Source organism: Scardinius erythrophthalmus (assembly GCF_964197995.2).
Source record: "Scardinius erythrophthalmus genome assembly, chromosome: 25".
In the NCBI taxonomy this organism is placed as follows: domain Eukaryota; kingdom Metazoa; phylum Chordata; class Actinopteri; order Cypriniformes; family Leuciscidae; genus Scardinius; species Scardinius erythrophthalmus.
The window spans coordinates 26,328,116-26,349,843 of NC_138245.1; the positions used below are offsets into that span (position 1 = coordinate 26,328,116).

The following is a 21,728-nucleotide window of genomic DNA, read 5'->3' on the forward strand; positions in this document are numbered from 1 at the left end:
ACAATTCTTTAATGAACCACTGGCAAATCTACTATAGTATGATTAAATAGTCTGACTCTGCTCACCAGACTGTTATCATGGGCAGCCTTCATGATCTTTCTCCAGGTGCGCTCCATGGTCTGATACCTCTTCCCTTCCACAGGAAGTTGGCTGTTGATGTCATCAGAGCTGAAAATAGGTTCCATGTACAGCCACGACCGCTGACAGATAAGCCACTCTTCTAAAACTTCCTATCAGCAGAGGGCCACAGTGACACAAAGTCTTAATTTAGTTGTTTTTTTTACATGCAAACTATACAAGCAATCCAACAATATTTCAAAATCATACCTACAAGATGACATTGGCTTACCTGTGTCATTTTCAATTTACTTTCCCATATGCTGATTCTCTCCTCAAAGGGTTTTTTAAACGGGGAGAAAGCCATGCTCTGGGTCATGACAATGTGGTCATCCAGGAGCTGAGAAGCTTCATCTGGGCTGTTTAAGATGTAAGTGCCCGTCTCCTTATATGCAATCACCTCAAACCTCACTGTTGACCATTCCTCCTCCATCTTGTTCAGAGCCTAAAGCAGATGTATAAAATAAAAGTAAAAATACTGTAATATGAAATAATATGCCCATGGAATTGTAGTTATACAGTTCAGAAAAAAAAATCAACAAGATGAAAGCCCCTGTGATATATTCCACTATTGTTAATTAGCTATTTTTTTATTATTATAATTTACAATAGTTTAATAATTTAGTGCTGGAAAAGATATTGGTATATCATAAAATATGAATTTAGTTCCAGTCATATTAGTTCACACTATAATTTTAAAGCACCATCTGATATCACCCACAACTGTACAGACCCCCCCCCCAGCTTTGAAATGCAGTAGGACCCATGATGCACCTCCACCACTGGGTTTAGTGGGTCCACTGTTAGATTTAGAGGGCCTTGTTGTGTAGCACTGCCTCAGGGCATATTGAGCCATAGCAAATTATCCCAAAATGTATTTTAGCAGCATGTTTATTGTGCCTGAACTTATCTTTTAAGGCAAACTTACCCTTTAAGTACACCTGAAAAACAACTCACAAATATTACACTCACTTGCTCAATAGCATATTCTTTTCCAGCCTCCTGAGCTACAGAGCTGATTTCCTCCACATGATTTTGCAGGCCCATCTCCAGACAAAGGGAAAAGGTAAGGTTCGCTTTAGACCTCATATTAATGTTGATGCGTTCAGAAAGAAGTTCCCAGTGGCGGTTCCGCATGCCAGGATTCCTTAGGCCCCGTATCAGAGGAATGAATGGACGGAACTGTTCAATCTTAGTCCGTATTTCAGATGCCACTTTTTGACAGGCTAAATGGAGTCAAGAATAAAAATATGCTTTTAACGAAATGATACAAATAGATGGGTGTAAATAGAAAATGTCTATTTACATTTTAGACATGTAATGTAATTCAGTCTAATGTAATTTAGACATGTAAATTCTAAAAGTATTTCCATCAACTTTTGTATTTATGAGAATTTAGTTTTCACTTATTGTAAACAGAAAAATGTTTCTCATTCTTGACATCAGTTATGACAAAGTTATGCTAAAACATAAACATTTTTATTTGTATCCTCTCAGACTTACTTCCTACTTACCAGGAATGTCTTTAAACAGTTTGACACACTGGTGCATAGTCTTGTAAGCATCAGTGACATTGCGCTCCAGTTGTTCAGGGTTAATGGCTGACAGCGGGTCGTTGAGCCAGCTTTCATGCCAACGCAGCCAATCAGATGTCGTCTTCCACAGGTCATGAAATGGCTGAAACTCTCGGTTCAGCTTCTGTAACTCTGAGTACTAGGCAAAAACCATAAAATATAAACAAAAGATTTTTCAATTCAAAAATGTAATTTATCACATAGGAAAAGTATGGTCTAATTAATGTTACAAAATAAAATAATAAAACAATGAATCATTAGTTTGTGGTTTAAAAAGGGTAAATTAGAGTTAACCTACATCAGAGACTGGTTTGTCCAAGAGTCGTTCACGGTTGTTGTAAAGCTGTGCCATTTCCTGACATTCTTTTAGCTGCTTGTCCACTCTTCGCACTTCATTTGCCACCTCTTCTGCTCTCCCAAGGTTTGTGTATCCAGAAAATCCAGCCACCACCGTCTGAAAATTAACAGAGGTGACTTCATTTTAATGCCCAGAGTTACCATTTATTCAATAAATTCTCATGACAAAACATCACATCCTTGGACTTTATGGTGTGATTTAATTCAATAACTGATGAGCATATTTTGCTAAGGAAGTAAACAGGTAGTCTTCAAACTTATAGAGTCCCAACTGATAATGCATTTAATAATGATCAGTGAGTCTGACCTTCAGGAAGCTCAAGCGTTCCAGGAAGTTGTTTTGGTCAACGACCAGGATCTTATGGAAGTGTTCTTCATCCTCAAAATGTTGGGCTTTCACTGTTTCCATCTGGTTCAGGATCTTACAGGGCCATGACATCGCTGTCCACCTACGCAACATTTAGTTTTTAGGAGCTCGGCTACACAAAGGACTGGGTTAAAAACAATATTTCATTAAATGGCAAGGCAATGATACACTCACCTCTCATTGAAATGTTCATCAGAGACACTGTAGAATAATTCATCCATTAGATCACATTCAGACATTGCTTTGGATAAAAGATCCTGCAGGAGGCCATTAGCAGGTGAGACAGAGAAAAGTCATTCAGAACACTGGAATAACCACAACAATGCAATGAGATCTAAATAAGGCAGACATGGCCACGGGGAGTATATGTGCTCTGATATGCCACTTGGCGGAGCCTTTTTCTGTCACTTCTCAGCTGATCTTTCCAATTAACTAAATAAACTACATTGTACATTTTCTGGTTGTTGCTATGCAATTGCAGACATGTTCTTGGTGATTTTTAGCACATATCTATGTCATTGCTTAGATGTTCTGGGTGGTTGCTAAGGTGTTGCTAGGGAGTTATGGGTAGTTCGCTGTTAGGTGGTTGATTACTGTCCAAAGTCAATAGACCCACCTCCAAGTCACAATTTTACACTGGTCTGTATGTATGGGATGTATGGGATTTTTTTTAATTGAGTTATTTTTCAATTAACTCATTTAATTGAGTTATCGTGCATAATATAATTTGGTTCAGACTTTGACTACTGGCAATCTAGTAGGATACATGTTATGATGTGCAATGATAAAACAGTGACTGTACCTCATGCACTTTGAGTTGCTCAGGGACCAGTTTCATCCATTCTCTCTGCTCTATGAGATCCTCAATGCAGCTGGGCTTCTCAAACAGCTTTTTGCTGATGGCTTTACACTCCTTACATGCCTGAAACACACGCACAATTTTATAAAATAGTGTTTTATTCAGACTTGATTAAAAACGCTTCTAATCCTAATGAACACTGACTCACATCCTGCATCTGTTGATGTAATCTCAGGGCAAGTCGGTCCAGCAATGCATCGGCGAGGGCTTTCCGTTTCTTTACCAGGTTTTGCCGAATGGCCTCCACGCTGACCGTGAAGGGTCCGATGATGATGGCAGAGGGGATGGACTGATCTAAAAGCTTCATCTCCCTCAGGTGCTCCAGAACTTCCTGCTTCACCTCCTGAGGGGTCTGGTTCTCCTGACTGTGCAACCTTGAAGGCACAAAAATATAAGCAGAATAACAATCCTTGGTGTGTAGGGTATTACAGTATACTATACAGCATACTGTATGTATGTTCTTTACAATCAACAGTAAATAGAAGGAATCTAGCAAAAAATATTAGAGATTTACTCTAGAAAAGTATTGATGTCAGAGTTGTAGAGCTCAAGGTGGCGTTCATATTCACAGGCGTAGGCTTTAAGAAGTATGATGGACTGTTTCAGGGCCACTCTGATGCTCTCCCTCAAATTCTTGACTTCAGGTTCCCACAAGCCCACTGACCCTAACACATCTCCAACAATGAACAAGTTCGTCATTACAGACTGAGAGAAAAGGAAGAACAAAACAGAAAATCAGCTTCAAATTTATAAATTTAACAAGTATGTTTTACTAAATAGCTATGGCTTTTTCAATAATATAGTAATTTAAAAAAAAATAAAAACAAGAAAATAAAGTAATTTTGATAAACGCAACCTCCTTATGGTCTAATTTATGGTCATTTATTTAGTGAAAGATCTTCATAAAAGTTATTTATGTGTCAGAAATCAGATAGGGAACCTTGTCTACTTGAGGAATGTTGTATGTGGACAGGATTCCTTTATCGAACAGGTTGATAACGGAGGTCTCAAAACTCTCTAGAGGAGTGCTGTAATGAACCCCAGTCTGGTCAAGCACCAAATCCACTGAGAAGAGAGGTTTCTTTTTCGGCCTGCATAAAATCATGTTGGATTGTGGATATGTCATATACAATTACAAAACAGTGCCACTCATATTATCTCATTTAGATCAGTGTTTCCCAAACTTTATATAGTAAGATAGTATTCATAGCCCCTCCTATCTAAGATTATATGTACTGTACCTCTTTATTTTCTACATTTTTTTTTTTGGTGTATTTTAAAAAAGATTATATAAATATAACTAAATATAAATACTGTAATGGCTTAAGTTCCCTTAACCACTTATATAGATCCATTTATACAAAAGAAATTCAATATAAAACTATATCAAACATAATCATATAATCATATTTAACCAGTAGTAACCAGGATAATGAGAAATCACATACTTGTACGGGCTGTTTATGAGATCAGGGCCCCATGTCAGATCTTTGGGGCAGTGTAGGGCACTGTGGCAAGCATCGAGCAGTAATCTGGCAAAGCTGGCCAGGGAGTCCTGCACCAGAAACCTGAGTGAGTCCTGCTGAATGCTGCGAATCAGCCCCATCAGGCGACACAGTTTGGACATACGATACACATCCCAATGGGACATAGTGACATTGTACCAGCCACGTTTTTCATCTCGCAGACTAGACAAAATCCCATCACATAAAGCCGCCAGCCATGACTCTTGTAGAAACAAGTGGACCTGTAGGAAGACAGAAAGAGTATAATGACACAGAGGCACATTTGTATGTTTGTGTGTACAGGTGGAAGTTTGTTTACCTGTGCATGTTTCTTAGACTGTGCCGACTCAAACTCCTCCAAGCGAAGTGGTTTTTTGAAGTTGAAATCGAACAGGCTCATTTCTGCCACCCTGTTGCACTCTTCTCTCACTTTGGACAGCACAGCAATCACTTCAGGCTTAATGAGCAGATAATTAAAGACAAAATCTGCACGTTTCTTTTCAAAAGGATAGTCGGGGACTGACACACAGCCTAAGAGGAGAGGAGACGGCAAGTTGTTGGTTGGCATCAACAATAATAAATCAACATTAAATCTTGGACAGTCTGAAAGTAGTCTCTTTTTTTGATGACCCATCTCTCTACCTCTCTCGGGAACACTCTCGGGTTCTTTTTGAGGAAGAGTGATGTAGGAAAACTCTGGGTTGTCCTGTACCACCTTATCAAAGACTATCTGGTTCATAGTGCGACTGTACTCCAGATAAAGTTCTGTCTTCAGCCGCTCCTCACAATCCTGTAGACTGGATAGACAAATGTGTTTTTAGAAAAACAAACTAATACTATCAGTGACAATTCTGTGCAGCAGACATCAGTAACTGTTTATGTAATTATATGGTGTGTGTTCTGGAACTGTACATTGTACAACGTTCAGAAATAGAAATCAGATAAATAGAATGTTGTACATCTGGTGTTAATGGAAGGTGCAGATGTTTTTTATAGGAAAGTCGTTTTATTATTAATGATCATACTTGGGTACAATGGAACTCATTTGCATATTAAGTCATTTTTTACATTACTGTACACCAGTGACAGAGATCCATATTTTTTGCAAAACCCATAACTATTCTAGTACAAAAAGAAAAAAATCTAACAAACCATTCAAATGTTTGAGATTTTTTGAAAGAATTCTCTAATGCTCACAAAGGCTGCATTTATTTAATCACACATACAGTAAAAACACTAATATTGTTAAAATATAATTTATTTCTGTGATGACAAAGCCGAATTTTCAGCATCATTACTCCAGTTTTCAGTGTCACATGATCCTTCAGAAATAATTTGAATATGCTGATTTGGTGCTCAAGAAACATTTCTTACTATTATCAATTTTGAAAACAGTTTTTTGTAAAAATCGTTAACTGAACATTTTTTTCAGGATTCTTTAATAAATAGAAAGTTCAAAAGAACAGAATTTATTTAAAGATTTTGTTGAAACAATGTCTAAATGTAAAAAGTGTTTACTGTCACCTTTGACCAATTTAATATATCCTTGCTGAATAACAATTACTGACCCCAAACTTTTAATATTTTCATTCTTCTCACCGTTTAAGATGGAGGCCTGGTGTAGAGAGTGCATATTTTCTGATGTTTTCTAAACTGGTGAGATTGAGAGTAGGGTTGCCACTCCAGACAGGCATACAGTCAATGGAAAGATGGTACAAGAGTAAGGCCTCTGTCTTCTGTCTCAAGTTCTGTGCAAACTGGACTCTCTGGGCAAAGACACGTGGGTCCTCCGCACAAAACAGCAGCCTGATCCTGGGAACCCAATACTGCCCTTCTTCCAGTGACAAAACCCCTGGGAAAGAAAGGAAGTTTGTAATAGAAACAATGGTTTAAGAAAGTTTAACTATATCACAGAGTTAAACATGAAACCAAAACTTTTTGTGGCTTTCAGTTGATGTCTGTAAGGTTTGATGCTATTTATATGATAAAAAAAGTCCCTCTAGCCAGCATTTAAATGTATATTAATTTTTACTTTCTTTCTCTTCTGGGATGAGCTGTGATATGTGATATGTCACATCACAATTTTCCTATTTCAACAGGAAATATGTCAGCATAGAAAAAACGTGTCTGTTAAACTGTTTCATGAGGTGTTTAAAATAAGCAAGCTTTATGAATGGCTTTTGCACATGCCTTTTCTCTGTCCTCCATTTAAAATGGGTTTTCCCATGGAATCTCGAACCCATCCATTACAGTCCACTTTATGCACCAAGTACTGTTTCTTCTCCTGGCTGTATTGTAGTACGCCAACCAACTGCCAAGAATACTCCAAAGCCGGGCTCTTTGGATCCACTACACGTTAAACACATGAGGAACAGACATTTAATTTTCCCCACATGTTCCCATATGGCTCCCACTGGATGGGCTGTAATATTAATTTATTTTCAGGAGGTACTACAAGACAAATGATAGAATCCATTCGACAACAATATGTCAGGTATTATCAGAGGGTTTAGACAGCACCGTACCAGGTGGGATGCTGTTTTTTGTCGGCAGCAGGGCTTTGGCAGGAACAGGTTTGCGGTCGATGGAGCCTTGCTCATAACCTAAAGCCAGCCATTCCTCTGGAGTACGGCAGTCAAACTCCTCGTTATCGAATATCTGGTGTTACAATAAAAAAAATTATAAACACAGGTATGCAGCCAATTAAACAGAAATGGTACTAGAATTTAAACTAAATCATCTACATGGAGACTAAAATAAAGGAAAAAGCAAACATTCAAATTCACTTCAAGAATACTTCATAAAATCAAGATACAAGCAACATGCATGACCTCCAGAGACAGGTAGTTTGAAACAGGCTGGTAGGGGTTTTCTGTCTCCGCACTCGTCTGGTATCTGGGCATCAGCTGGTTGGAGTCAATGCCTTGCTCAGTCAAAAGCTTACTGATATCTACCTTCTGATACTCCCTCCTACATCTGAGAATTAAAACAGACACAAACATCCATGCAAAAAACATTAAATAACAAAATGTACATGAGCCTTTTTCAAATGGATGAGCATCTACTCTAACTTTTTAGTATCAACCAAGCAAACAAATCCTTAATAATACTATAATAAACACTACTTTTCAAAATGTTTTTGAAAAAATGCACCAAAGGCTGCATTTTTTTAATTAAACATACAGTAAAAACAGTAATATTGTTAAATATCATTATTACATTTTTAAAGAATTGTTTTAATACATTTTAAAATTCAGTTTAATCCTGATCCAAAGCTGAATTTTCAGCATCATTACTCCAGTCTTCAGTGTCACATGATCCTTCAGAAATCATTCTAATATGGTGCTCAAGAAACATTTCTTATTATTATCAGTGTTGCAACAGTTGTGCTGCTTAATATTTTTGTGGAAACCATGATACAGTTTTCAGGATTCTTTGATAAGTAGAACATAAAAAAAAACAGCATTTAATTGAAAAAAAATAGAAATCTTTATAACATTATAAATGTCTTTACTGTCACTTTTGATCAATTTAATACATCCTTGCTGAATAAAAGTATTAATTTATTTTTTTTAAACAGTAGTGTATAATGAATAATAACAAATCTCAACAAGCAATGATTTACAGCAGAACACACTTTGGTTACCCTTTTTGAAAGTGACTATTTTTCTTAACCTTGCATAATTTTATTCATGAATTTTAAGAGGATAAAGCATGTCAAGCATCCTGTCCATGCTGGCATCTAATTTGGTCATCTTCTACCAAAAACAGACCTGTGGCTCATTTTTGGGTTCTGACCCATTAGTTGAGAACCACCGGTGATGTTTGTTTGAACTGCTCACCTCTCAATCTCGATCTTGCGGGGCACATGTCCTGGGAGGCAAGTATAAGCTATCTGAACTTTAGGAGCGTAACTTCCAGGGTGAAAGTCCGTCTCGTGCTGGAGTTGTGTTGATGGTTCTTGCCAGTTGTTCTCCAGAACATTATGCAGGGCAGGAAGTGTTTTTAACAAAGCTGCTACAGTCAAAAACAAAGAAAATACAATGAGTAAAGTTAGTTTTAGCATTTGTGTTTTGACTTGATTATGGTTTGATTTCTTACTTTTGCGGGAGTTGGACTCGTATCCCGCTCGGCACAGTAAACTCTGTTGGGTCACTGGACCTTGTGTATACGTCTGAAAAACAGCAGCATGAGTTTTGGTGATCATATTTAACATAACAAGGTAGGTATATGTTTATGTTTACATGTATGTGTTTGAATGAGTATGACCCCTTGATTTGTGTGATGTGGATAAATGCAAACAGAATAGAGTTCAACAGTTCCCATCCCCTTTTTCAGCAGCGCTGGTTCCGGAAGTATTTTTTCGATTCATTTTTACCCGTAGGGTTTTAAAAAAAGACTTTGTTAAAGATTTATAAGCCATGAACCAAGCCAACCAGCTACACTGACTAAATTACATAATTTGCAGCGCTTCATGGGAGTAGGTGGAGCTAAAGAGCTATTTTGGCACTTGTTGCTTTTTTTTACTCTGACTGGTGTAATTTTCTGTACAGCATAATGGGTAATGTAGTTTTTTCTATGAATACGATTATTTTAAAAGAAAGAAGCAAATACCATCGATTAACAACTTTAAAAAGCTTTAAAAAGAAGGTTTAAAAAGAGTTTTTACTTCCAGGAACTGACTGTTGCACTCTATAGTCAGAGGAATTCAGTCATAAAAATTGAATGTGTAACTATACAACTTCGATCAACACTTGTTATAAACTTTTTTGACATCGTTGTAAAGTTTTATGAATGCATTTGATTACCAAAGCTTTTGATGATACATTTGTAATAAATCATAAGACACAGAACACTAACTAACTAAATAAATAACTAAAACAGAAATTGGGGGGAAATGGAAATGAGGAAATATAACAAATTTCATAGGGAACTTTTTATTCAACTCATTATACATGCTTTTTGATTATTACAAAATCAATAATTCAAATGGACTATAGAAAAAGAAGCAGTAAAAGAATAGAAAGAATGTTTTACCTGTTGCAGACTTTTGCCTGTTGAAGTTATGTGATCAGAGTAGATGCCCCTCAGAGGGGGCAGTTTGCCCTTGTGACCCTCTCTAGACTTGTTTGGAGGGCGAGGACAAAACATCCCAGGTCCGTAAGGATGGTTTTCACATTGCGTCTGTTTTTTGTCCATAATCTCTTAACCAAACCGTAAGAAAATAAAGAAAAGTTAGGCTAACAGTTACTTAGGAAAAAAGCAGAATTGTTTCACGCATTAAGTAACGTTACAGTATGTTTAATTTAACGTTAACCAAACATTGTTACAAAGTACCTAGCACTGTATTCCATAAAATATGACAAAGCGATAAGTATATATTAACGTTACTGTTAACTTACACGTATGTTACATTACGATCGAGTTAAATACATACTAGTTCAAACAAAAATCCGTTAAAAGCACCGTTTTTAATTTACCTCACTTCAAATCACAGCAGCTGACAGGCATCGCGTAAAAATATAAGTAGCCTACAAAGTTATAAATATATTAAAGGTGATATAAAACTGCAAACCTTAGGTAACATAAATAAGTTTCAGTAATTACTTGTATATTTTCCGCCGTCTCGGTGGTCATTAGCGACGCTGTAACGGTTGCTAGGCCGTTGTAGATTCCGGTGCACGAGACAGAAATGGCTGAGCGCTTTACAATGAGTTACTGTTACTGTGGAGAGCAAAACAAACATTGAGTGCTATGCAAAATGTTCTCTAGTCTGCAGTTTTAAAAAGAAAAGAAATTATATATATATATACTCATTTACTCATCAAGTTAAGCTTTATAAGGTCTAATAACTGTGCAAAAAAAAATTATAATAATGAAAAAATTGCTTCCAAGGTCAGAGGGCAGATGCTGTTCAAATGTGCGCAGTATGACACATTCAGACCTGCATACTAGCATGCTACTCCATTTCTGCCGTAGAAAGATATGGCAAAAACATTTAGAATGCAGTTTTAACTCAGGAATAGTAATTTCCCCCACTGTACCGATTTATGTGTCATTTCTTTTACATTGTTTAATATTTGTGTGAAAGATTTTATAGAGAAAAGATTTAATGAGACAATGTAGGCCTATTGATCAACTTGAAAATTATGTGTAGATATTGGGTATTTAAAATATTAGCTTAATTAAAAAATTAGGAAAATTAACAAATTTGCCAACACTTTTTTTTTTTTTTTTTTTTGCAAACTTCTGCCCCTCAGGTAAAAAATGCTTTTTTAAGTTTTAAAAGTTTTTATAAATTATATCTGACATTACTCATAAGTAGCCCTCTGTATTTCCTTATTTAAGACGATAATGAAATTACATATTGTGTAAGTATAAATGAAGTATGACTGCAATGGTCTCAGCCAATGACAGTCTCTTTTGAGAGTTTTAGCAATAATGTTGAACATAACATTTAAGGCATTTCTAGTTCTGTACTGCATCAGTTAATGGCAGTAATTATGATCTAATACACTGGAATGGGCGTCCCAGAGTGATCCCAACCCATCCGTTCCGAATGACCCACAGGGATCCTCACACTCCTGGGTCAAAAGGTCACCGAATCCTGCCCCATTTCCCAGCGGAGATCATAAGCAACACACACCTTCATTCCCGCTGGCCCTGCATATCATCCTGAGCATGCTCACTGTAGCGTGCATGAATGACTTAATGTGCCTGAACTCATGTGTCATTCCCAGAAGGTGTGTTGCTAACCCATTGACAGGGTTGGGCAAGGTCAGAGGTCAAGTGCATGTGTGAAATTCAAAATGAGGCGCCACAGATGCCTTTTGACTTTGCAGGGGATCTAACTGCCATCATTGTAAAAAGGACAAAAAGGACATGACAGACTGACAGATCATTAAGGAGATTAATCAGATCATTAAGTCAACAGGTCAAAAAGTTAATGGCAGCGGAGGAAAGACTTGCCAATTAACAACACAAGTGATACTTTGTCACAAGCTACCAATGCCTGCTCAATTTACTCACCTCAAATGAGGAAGTTAGTGTAAAGCCCAATTTATACTTCTGCGTCGAACTCACGCCGTAGCCAGAGGTGGACAGTAACAAAGTACATTTACTTGAGTACTGTACTTAAGTACACTTTTTGAGTATCTGTACTGTACTTGAGTATTATTTTTTCTGGAAAGTTTTTACTTTAACTTCACTACATTTGAAAGACAAATATCGTACTTTTTACTCCACTACAATTCTGTCAAGGTCCTTGAGTAGAAAGTAACATCAGTCAGTGGATGATTTTGGTTGCAGGGGTTGCATTTTGGTTGGAAATGAAAGTCGGGTTGACGTCAGAACCCTGCATCTGATTGACACAGGACCCGACGTCAGATTGACGTTGGATATTGATTGAAAATGAAAGTCGGGTTGACGCCAGAACATGACTGATGTTGGTTTCTGACGTCAACCCGATTTTCATTTTCAACCACAATACAACGTCTGTCCAACGTTGGAGATCAACGTCAATCTGACATTGGATTCTGACATAAACCTGATTTTCATTTTCAACGTTGGGTTTGGTCTTCTAAATGCGAATTTTGTAACTTTTTTGGAGCACACTAGCTTATAGATAACAATAAGGCTAACATATTCATACTAAAAGCCTAAAAACTTTAAATAGGGCAGTATTTGAGGGAACAGCCATTTGGGTGTCCGAAACCATTGTGAGTGAATTTATTCAATCTCACATTCAATCCCACTACTGGAACTGTGTTCTAGAAATAAATGTGATATTGATATGAGGGTAGGTATGCAGGCATAGATTCAGAGGCATACGGTACTTTAAGTATTACATACAACAATGCAACAATAATAAAACAATGCATTGACATTTACTTTTTACTTTTGATACTTAAGTATTTTTAAAAACGAGTACTTCTGTACTTTTACTTAAAGGTGCATTGCGCAAGTCTCTGAGTTTTTGCAGAACTATGCCCCCTCTGGCGACAAGCGAAACTGCAACACTGCAACTGAACGCGCATGACGTCACGCCCAGTCTCAAATTCCGACCCGAATCCCTCTTATTTATTTTACTGTACAGGATTATAGAGGCAATCGCAGTGATCAGCGAAGGGCTCATTCAGCCCATCAGGCAATTGTTTAAGCATGTATGGGTTAGAAAAACGGGTATTTTTGACATGAAATGTTGCGCAATGCACCTTTAAGTAAAAATAGGTCTTTACAACTTTTACTTGTAACGGAGTAATATTTGACCAGTAGTATCTATACTTTCACTCAAGTAAGGAAGTTGTGTACTTCGTCCACCTCTGGCCGTAGCTACGTCGTAGGCTGTGTGTAGCAAGCGTACCCTTAAGGGTTGCCCCCCCCCCCAACAATACAGTAAAACTGCACATTTTAGAGTGGCCTTTTATTATGGCCAGCCTAAGGCACACCTGTGCAATAATCATGCTGTCTAATCAGCATCTTGATATGCCACACCTGTGAGGTGGGTGGATTATCTCGGCAAAGGAGAAGTGCTCACTAACAGATTTAGACAGATTTGTGAACAATATTTGAGAGAAATAGTCATTTTGTGTACACAGAAAAAGTCTTCGATTTGTCATCTCATGAAAAATGGGGGCAAAAACAAAAGTGTTGCGTTTATAATTTTGGGATTTGCAAAGTGTGGAATAAAGTCACCAAAAAGATTTCAATTAGTCACATGTTTCCAGAACTTCTAAACACATTTCTGTCAAATGCCTTCCAGTAAAGCATACTACCCTCACAAAATTGTGTCATTCCCTCCAGCTTCTTACAACTGTGCAGTTGCGTCATGAGACATCGACCCTCACTGTATCCCAAGGGCAGATGCAGCAGAAACATCTTGTCAGTGGATCCAAGCACCTGCCAGCAATTAATGACTAATAGCTTTGGCTTACAACATTACAGGGTTGTTTGAACTAGACAGATGAGATCTCAGATGAGATCTCTAGAGCATTGGGTCTTCAAAACAGAAAAGTTCTCATTTTGTGATCCAGAATCAGGTCCGATTTGTCCCCCAAGTGATTGAGGTCATTGTTAAACTTCAGATGAAAGAAATTTCTGATTAAATGATGCACATCTGGGACTTTCAAATGTCAACATAGCAGAAACTATGCCAGTATCAAGAAGAAAAGCTGACTTTCAAAGTAGGGCCAGAAAACAACTTAAACTTTGTATGCTTTACATTCAATTCACACCCACTAGAATTGTTAACCATGCTGAATAATACAAAATTGTACAATATTTAAGGGAAGAAAATGTGTTTTGTATTAAATCCATATGGGACACAGCTGTTTTAGTAAATACAGGATGTGGGATCCAAATGCAGTGTAAAGTTTATTTAAATAAAACAAGAGAAGTATATCCAGAGGCCCGTTTCAGAAAGGAGGTTAAGTGAAAACTCTGAGTATGTTAACCCTGAAATGAGGAAAATCTGAGTTTTTTCCGTTTCAGAATGGGAGGAATGTAAAACCTGAGAAAGCAGGGTAAGTCAAGTCTGTTGAAAGAGAGGTAACATATACTCAGAGTCAGTTACCATGGTAACTTACTCTGTGACCTTAACCTGGTGGAGCAGGTTTTCTCCGGTAAACCCTTTTTTTCCTCCCCCTTTTTAAAGTTTAAGTGATGTTTAAATACTTCATTCCTTATGTAATAACTTTGGCTTTTTATCTCATAATTTTGACTTTTTGTCGTAATTTAAACTTTTTATGTCAGTGACTTTTTTATCAAAGTTTTAACTTTTTGTTATAATTGTTTTATGTCATAATTTTGACTTTTATGTCATATTTATCACTTTTTATCTCATAATTATTGACTTTGTATGTCAAAATTATGACTTAGTATTCGATAATTTTGACTTTCTATGTTCTAATCTTGATATTATGTCTTATGTGGCAAAAATTGGCTTCCATACTCTTGCATCAAGTGTCATTACTGTTAAAAATTGCTAAGGAAAAAACATATCACAAAATAAAAATCAAATCACACAACAGAACAAGTCATGGGTTTGATTCAGAGGGAATGCATGAGCTGATAAAAAGTATGAAATGCAATGTAAGATGCTTTGGACAAAAACATATGTCGAATGTGATTAAAATGAGGGCTCTAATGTTGGTCGTCTTACACGGATGCTACACTTGACATGGGGGTGGTTAGCTCACTTTCATCTGCTGACTTTTTGATTGTACTGTTCATTGAATCAGTCCGCCCCAATTGATCTGTGGAACTTTTGCACGTAAACGTCCTCCTCTTCCAGTCATTCCATTCTTTTACACCCCTCATCTGCCCTTCTTGCCTTTATTCCGCAGGCGGTTGTGGGTGTCACGCCTGTTTGAGTGTGACTCCTATTTTGCAGTAATGAAAGCAACATGTGCTTCTAACTTTAGCTGCTCATGATACCCAGATGTTGGTTTTGGAGAGCAGAGGTAGGCCCCCAGCTTCTCAGTGTCACATTGCTAAAGAGTCATGGAAGAATATGAAGCTTCTATAAGTCTGATCTGTGTTTTTAGACCACTGGACTCTGTTTTATATCAGTTAGCAAGCACATCAAAGATTACAAAAAGTGTCTTTACTAAGGTATTTGTTCCACAGTAGAATATGTGGAACAGCTGTTATAATGTAAAACACATACGTGTCTACCATAACAACAGAGTCTAGCTTTAGCAGCTAATGTTCCATTTTGCCATACGCTAACTGGTTAAACGTGGTATCTAATATAGTTTTAAAATGTAAGTTCAACAGCCCTGCAGCGGTGCATGACCGTCATCTGTTCTATTTAATGGGTGAAATGTATACACCATCAGGTCAGTAAGTGTCACATTGTAGTACTCCAAGTCTGTGTGTTTTACGAGAGAATAAAAAAGAGCTGTGGCCTAAAATGACTTTTCTGCCAGACCAGACAGGCTTAGTGGCTTTAATAGTGACCTGCATGACCTTTAAATGGCCAGTAGGGGTCAGGTGAGATCACGGGTGGATACCTGTGGTCATAAAAAAGAAAGGTTTTAATTGGTGGTGGTGGACATTAGACTAGCTTTTGGTTCTTAATGCACACCTGGTCACAATTCAGGGATCACAGTTACTATTTAAGTATTCTACTTGTAACACAAAAACGTATTTAAAAAAAATGAAAGAAAAACTAGACTTACATTGAATTAGGGAGCCATAACCAGAATATCATAGAGATTTGGAGGTGGGTACGTTTTTAATAAAAAAATAAAATAAAATGCTAAATTCTAGAAAAATATACAATATTTATTATAATATTTATTTTAATAAAAATTATAATATTATATAGATTAACATTTCTAATTAATTAATTAATTAATATAATAAAAATATATTAAAATGATAATATACAGTATATTCAAATAATAAAAAAATATAAATCAAATAAAAATATGTATAATAAAATATAAATAAAATAATAAAATAATAATAAATAATATAATAAATTATAATATTTATTTGAATAAAACAATTACTAAAAGTATATTCAATTATACTAAAATGATCATATTAAATATTCTATATTTGAAAAATTATAATTTAATAAATCAAATAAAAATATAAAATAACTGGCTGATTCTTTGATGGATGATAAAACATAAATATGTAATATAAATTATTATAATAAAAAATAACTTTCATATTCTTTTAAACCTTTTACAGGTTTTACTATAATAAATAAATAATGAAATACTAATATAAATGTTTATATCATTTAACATTTATAATGAAATAAAAAAAATACACTAGTTTGCTGCAAAACACATGTATAAAGCATAAAGGGCTTATATTATTTATTAATATCACTCTAGTCCACCATGACCCCTTTCTTTTTAAAGCGCCCCATGGGGTGCTATGAAATGTATACTTCACTATTGCACATTTTCCCCATTCAACTCACGTTATTTACAGTCTAGACCTTTCATATAGCCTACATTAATATCTTGCAGAGACAATCCATATAAGTATGGCTTGCTGTAGCATCTCAGTGATACAGCTTGAAAATTGCTAAATCTCTCGGTAAGCACTTGTCTTATTTACTTACCGAACCCCTATGAAGGATGTGGGGTGTGTGTCTGTGCGTGTTTATACAGACCTCCATATGTGTGGGAAGCTTTACTCCGCTCGCATAAAATGTGGTTTCAGCTGCGTCAGTGCAGCGGGGCACTACCAATCAGGCACAAACCTCTTCAATCAAAACCACCCCTCTTAAAATTCCTCTCATTCCTGCTTCTTAAGACCTAATAATGTTGAAATTAAATGGATTTGGAACACTGGCACATCTGCGAGTGTTTATGTGCAACAAATCTCGTCATACACAAATATACACTTGCGTGCGCTCTCATTTACATGTAAACGCTGACATGAGCTACTGCACGGAAAGGTTGTCTATATGCACAATAGACTCAAACGTTAGCTACCCTGGAGACATGCACGCATGCATGTAATCACACAATTGCTTTGGCAATCTTCCTACATGTTCCACAGGGGCTCCGGACTGTCACAGCCGTTCATCTGGCCTCTATCAGAGCCCGGCCTGACAACTTAATCTCAGTCATTCATTCTCACAGATCAAAGCAACACGCTGCAATTTAAACCTATTACCTGTGTATAAAGACATTCACATGTTGTGACACTCTCTCACACACATACACAAACACACGCACAAATGTTTGCATACAAAGACCACCACAAGCCTACAACCACAGCGAGATGCATACACAAAAACACACATGCTCACAAAGATATTTTATTCTCCATTCTGACTTCACACAATAACATTTATGATATACTGTAGTTATGACTTTTTTATCTAATAATTTTGACTTTTTATCATTTATTTATTTTTTATCTGGTGGAAATGGACTTTCATAGTTTTGCAACAAGTGTCAATGTTAAAAATTTGGTGTAGAAACAATTTTCACTCAAAAATTGCTAGTAAGTTTCACAAATAATTACTCACCAACCAGTAAGTAACACATTGAATTAAACATGAATTAAACAAGACTGAAACAGTACTTTCTTGTAAAATTTACTCTTTTATAAAATCATTTTTTTTTTTTAACTTTGAAAAATAATTTTTCATGGGTTCAATTTCACTTCACAAATTTAATTAGGCTAAGGCTTAAAAACACACACACACACACACACACACACACACACACACACACACACACACACACACACACACACACACACACACACACACACACACACACACACACACACACACACAACTAATATGACACAAAGCAGATTCTGTCTATTAAAATTACTCATTCAACCTCAATGAATACAACTGTGGGATACACACAGATGTTCTGATGTGCCTAATTTCAAACATCCCTTATTACAAAGTGTTTTTCATTATCCAGTACTAGTGCTAGAGAAACAATCATCTAAGCTAAGTGCTTGAACGTGCCAAATTCTCTTGGGTCTGATGGTCGCTGGTCGGATGATGGAAATTCCTGTAATGAATATGGTATCTGTCATTTATAGCAGGGTTGCCATATTACATTAACACACGGTGGGAAACAACAATCTATGATTCACCTTTGACCTTTATACTGACATGTGCAATACACAAATAAGCCTGCAACCTTAGCCGGTATGCAGGAACGGAGACATGGCTGTTGGCAATGAGAAAATGGAAAGGCTGTATTTTTTATGGATGTCAATGGAGAAGAGGCTTCACTATCGAAAATGTTCTTTCTTCCATAACATCTGAATAGGAACGCCAACTATGTGTCATTATTTATTTCTAATTGGGAATGGTTGTATCTAATTCCAGGCATAGACCATCTCTTCCTGTTTTTGGCATGAACTCAGCCAGTGAATATAAGGTGTGCTACACTGATAGCCTAAGGTTCATCCAGTAGACCAGACATCCCCGACACGCTTACAAAATGCAAGCTAGACACTGAAGTTGCTGTTTTATCCCCAATTTGTAATGGCCACAAAAAAGACCATGGGAACAGCCAGAGGAATCCCACACAGTTAACTTTTGAAGTATGCAATGACATCTGGTTAGATTTGACCATGTATGAAGTCAGCAAAAACAGCATGAGGGATATTAGAATGAGGTTTCTCTGTCTGCACAATATCAATTATGTATCAGAACGCTGCTGACAAACATAAGAGAAAAAAAAAATTAAGTTGAATGTTTTCGGCTGTAATTTTCTCCTCCATTAAACTACAAGACTTAAAACACACGTTTAAAGGCAGACACACAATTACTATGATGTCAAATCATGCTTTGATTCTGTCAGAATAGTTGACAGCCCTTAAATCAAACCTTCTTAAAAGAACAGATTCATCCATTTTTCACATCTGCAAGTAATAAATATTAATAGCTCACAGCTAATTCACCATCAATAGGATTAACGTGATCCCCAATAAAGATAGTTATTGCTCATGCAGTCTGCAGGGCGACAGAAAGGCCCACAGCCGGAATAATATGAGGTTTGGAGATGAAGGTCTGCTTTCTGAGCTTTTTTATGACCTGGAGTGCAGCCAGCCGCTGTAGTGACTGTCAGGAAGGGGAATGAAAGCATGAAGAGATATATGTACGATATGAGAATGGGGGAGGAAAATTAATATAGAGCAGATATATAGGAATGGAAGATGTAAAATTAAACTCATGGCAAAGATGAGAGGACTCAAAAAGCAAGAATTAATGTGCAGTGAGTGTTCATGCATGTTTAAACTACACCAGCAGTCTAGACACAACTACTCATTCTATATTATTTAAAACACATATATGTAAAATTGAATGTATAAACATTAAAAAAAAATTACAGTTTTTCTCGATTGCTTAAACACGTTTCTTGAAACTATGCCTCGTATTCTCAAAACTATAAACACAAACCCATAACGTCTCACCCAATTCCCCAAACATCCTATTTTCAGGTCAAAATGAAGCTCTACACTCAAAACCATTCACTCTTGCTGAAAAAACTAACTTTGCCCTCAGACAGGACACACAAGCCCTCAAAATCACACACACTACAAATAGTCTAACACACTGGTGCAATAAATTCAAAACAACATTTCCAAAACTGGTAAGTTATGTTGCTTGTGGTCCCCCCATCACAAACCTTTTCACATGATGAACACAAAAGACACAACCAGTGGATACATTGGCACATTTTTATTCATACACAGAAAACACACACACACAAAAACATTTTTTTCCCTGCTTTACTCTTTTTTTTTACTCTCTCCTCTAATTTTTTATATATCTACTTAAGATGTGTGTGACCAACATATGACAGTAAAAGAGCACACACAAACCATATTCTAATATGGAATTCGAATTGTATTGGAATGGTAGAGAGTGTTGGGACGTAACAGGAGGGCCTCCACTCAAAGATACAATATGATGTATACGTCTAAGAATGTTCCACAAAAAATACCATTGTTGAAATACCATCATTTGCCCAGAAAGATAACATTCTGGGAGTCAAGACTATAAAGGAGAAAGGATGCCCTCCCTTCACTGTCACACTCTGCAGCCACACTGTGTGACTGTACGTCTGCTGGCCTTTTCTTGCAAGAAAATAAACCTCATCAAAGATTATTGGAAATGTTTGTCTCTTATTCAGTGATAGAATTTTGTTTGCCACCACACCTCCCTGAAGGCTCTCGAGGAGATGGTAAAGCGACTCAAATTTGGCCTTACTCGTAGCCGAGCCTCCCTCATAGTCATACCATTGATAAAGACATGGGCAACTAGAGTGGCTTGAATTTCATCTGAGACTGCTTGTCTTCTTGTCCTTGCCCTTCCTCCTCCTCATTCTTATCCCTCTTCCTTCATGTCCTTCTGGATCCATTGTTCCAAAACGCAATAAACTGATCTGGGCCCTTTTATATATCTATTGAAGGTTCTGATTGATGTGTGTTAAATTTTGACTCTTAGTGTTTCCACCTGGGTAATTGTGTGCTACAGTAACTGAGCTGAAGCTGTGCTGACTTGAGTGAATGATATTGAATGCTAGTGCTTTCTACTGTAAATGACAGCATGGTCTAAGCAATGAGAAATGAAAGGATTTGTGTGTAGAGTTTTGCAGTGACAGTTCAACAAATCTGACTCATGTGTCAAAACAGGGAATAGTGTTTATAGTTTAGTGAAATGGGTGTGCTTTTTGATAAATGGCGTTATGGTTTTGAAATTTTAGTTCAAAAGCCTGGTTATAGTGTTTAAGCAATCGAGAAAAACTGTAAATGAAAGGGATAGTTCACCCAAACATGAAAATTTTGTCATTAATTACTCCATCATGTCATTCCAAAGTTCATGTCGTTCCAAACATATACGACTTTCGTTCATCTTCGGAACACAAATTAAGATCTTTTTGAAGAAATCTGAAATCTCTTTATGAACTTTTTGAAGCGTCAAAGTGATAGTTGCGTAGCTGTCAACTGAGGGGAAAATACTCTCAGATTTCATCAAAAAAAAAAAAAATCTTAATTTGTGTTTAGAAGATGAACAAAAGTCTTACGGTTTTGGAACTACATGGGGTGTGAGTAAATGATGACAGAATTTTCATTTCTGGGTGATCTACCCCAACAAAATGGAACATTTTTTATTATTATTATTATTTTTATTTAAATGATCGATACATATTCAATTCTTAATCCAAAACGTATTTTTGTCTTACCCTGACTCACTATGGTAAGCCTATTATAAGTGTTACTATTTTAGTCCTATCGGGATGGTTTTCCCTGGAAATTGCGTACACTGTTTACATCCGTAAACAGAGAAAAGTTGTTCCGGTTACTTTGACGCTTGTATCGTGTGGGAGTAGGATTAGTTAGTTATCACAACGAGCTAGAAAGTTTGACATGGAGCAGCTAAATCTTGAGCCTCCGGGGAATCGCCCGTTATAAAAAAAAACACAGAACAGAGGAAA

The 21,728-nt window shown here is 36.6% G+C and overlaps 1 protein-coding gene across 1 annotated transcript in view; it reads right to left on the reverse strand.

Moving 5' to 3' along the window:
- Positions 1-9,978, reverse strand: part of dnah1 (dynein, axonemal, heavy chain 1) — a gene marked incomplete at its 5' end in the record, with an annotated part of 36,618 nt that extends 26,640 nt beyond the window's left edge. Inside the window, 21 exons of the mRNA XM_081357688.1 lie at positions 66-230; positions 350-562; positions 1,090-1,343; positions 1,632-1,830; positions 1,990-2,145; positions 2,356-2,497; positions 2,590-2,672; positions 3,218-3,337; positions 3,423-3,648; positions 3,789-3,979; positions 4,215-4,365; positions 4,723-5,021; positions 5,099-5,310; positions 5,422-5,576; positions 6,379-6,631; positions 6,970-7,128; positions 7,305-7,437; positions 7,611-7,755; positions 8,622-8,796; positions 8,881-8,953; positions 9,817-9,978. Of these exons, the coding sequence (XP_081213814.1) occupies positions 66-230; positions 350-562; positions 1,090-1,343; positions 1,632-1,830; positions 1,990-2,145; positions 2,356-2,497; positions 2,590-2,672; positions 3,218-3,337; positions 3,423-3,648; positions 3,789-3,979; positions 4,215-4,365; positions 4,723-5,021; positions 5,099-5,310; positions 5,422-5,576; positions 6,379-6,631; positions 6,970-7,128; positions 7,305-7,437; positions 7,611-7,755; positions 8,622-8,796; positions 8,881-8,953; positions 9,817-9,978 (3,666 nt within the window). The remainder of the gene's footprint in view (positions 1-65; positions 231-349; positions 563-1,089; positions 1,344-1,631; positions 1,831-1,989; positions 2,146-2,355; positions 2,498-2,589; positions 2,673-3,217; positions 3,338-3,422; positions 3,649-3,788; positions 3,980-4,214; positions 4,366-4,722; positions 5,022-5,098; positions 5,311-5,421; positions 5,577-6,378; positions 6,632-6,969; positions 7,129-7,304; positions 7,438-7,610; positions 7,756-8,621; positions 8,797-8,880; positions 8,954-9,816) is intronic.
- Positions 9,979-21,728: the final 11,750 nt, after the last annotated feature.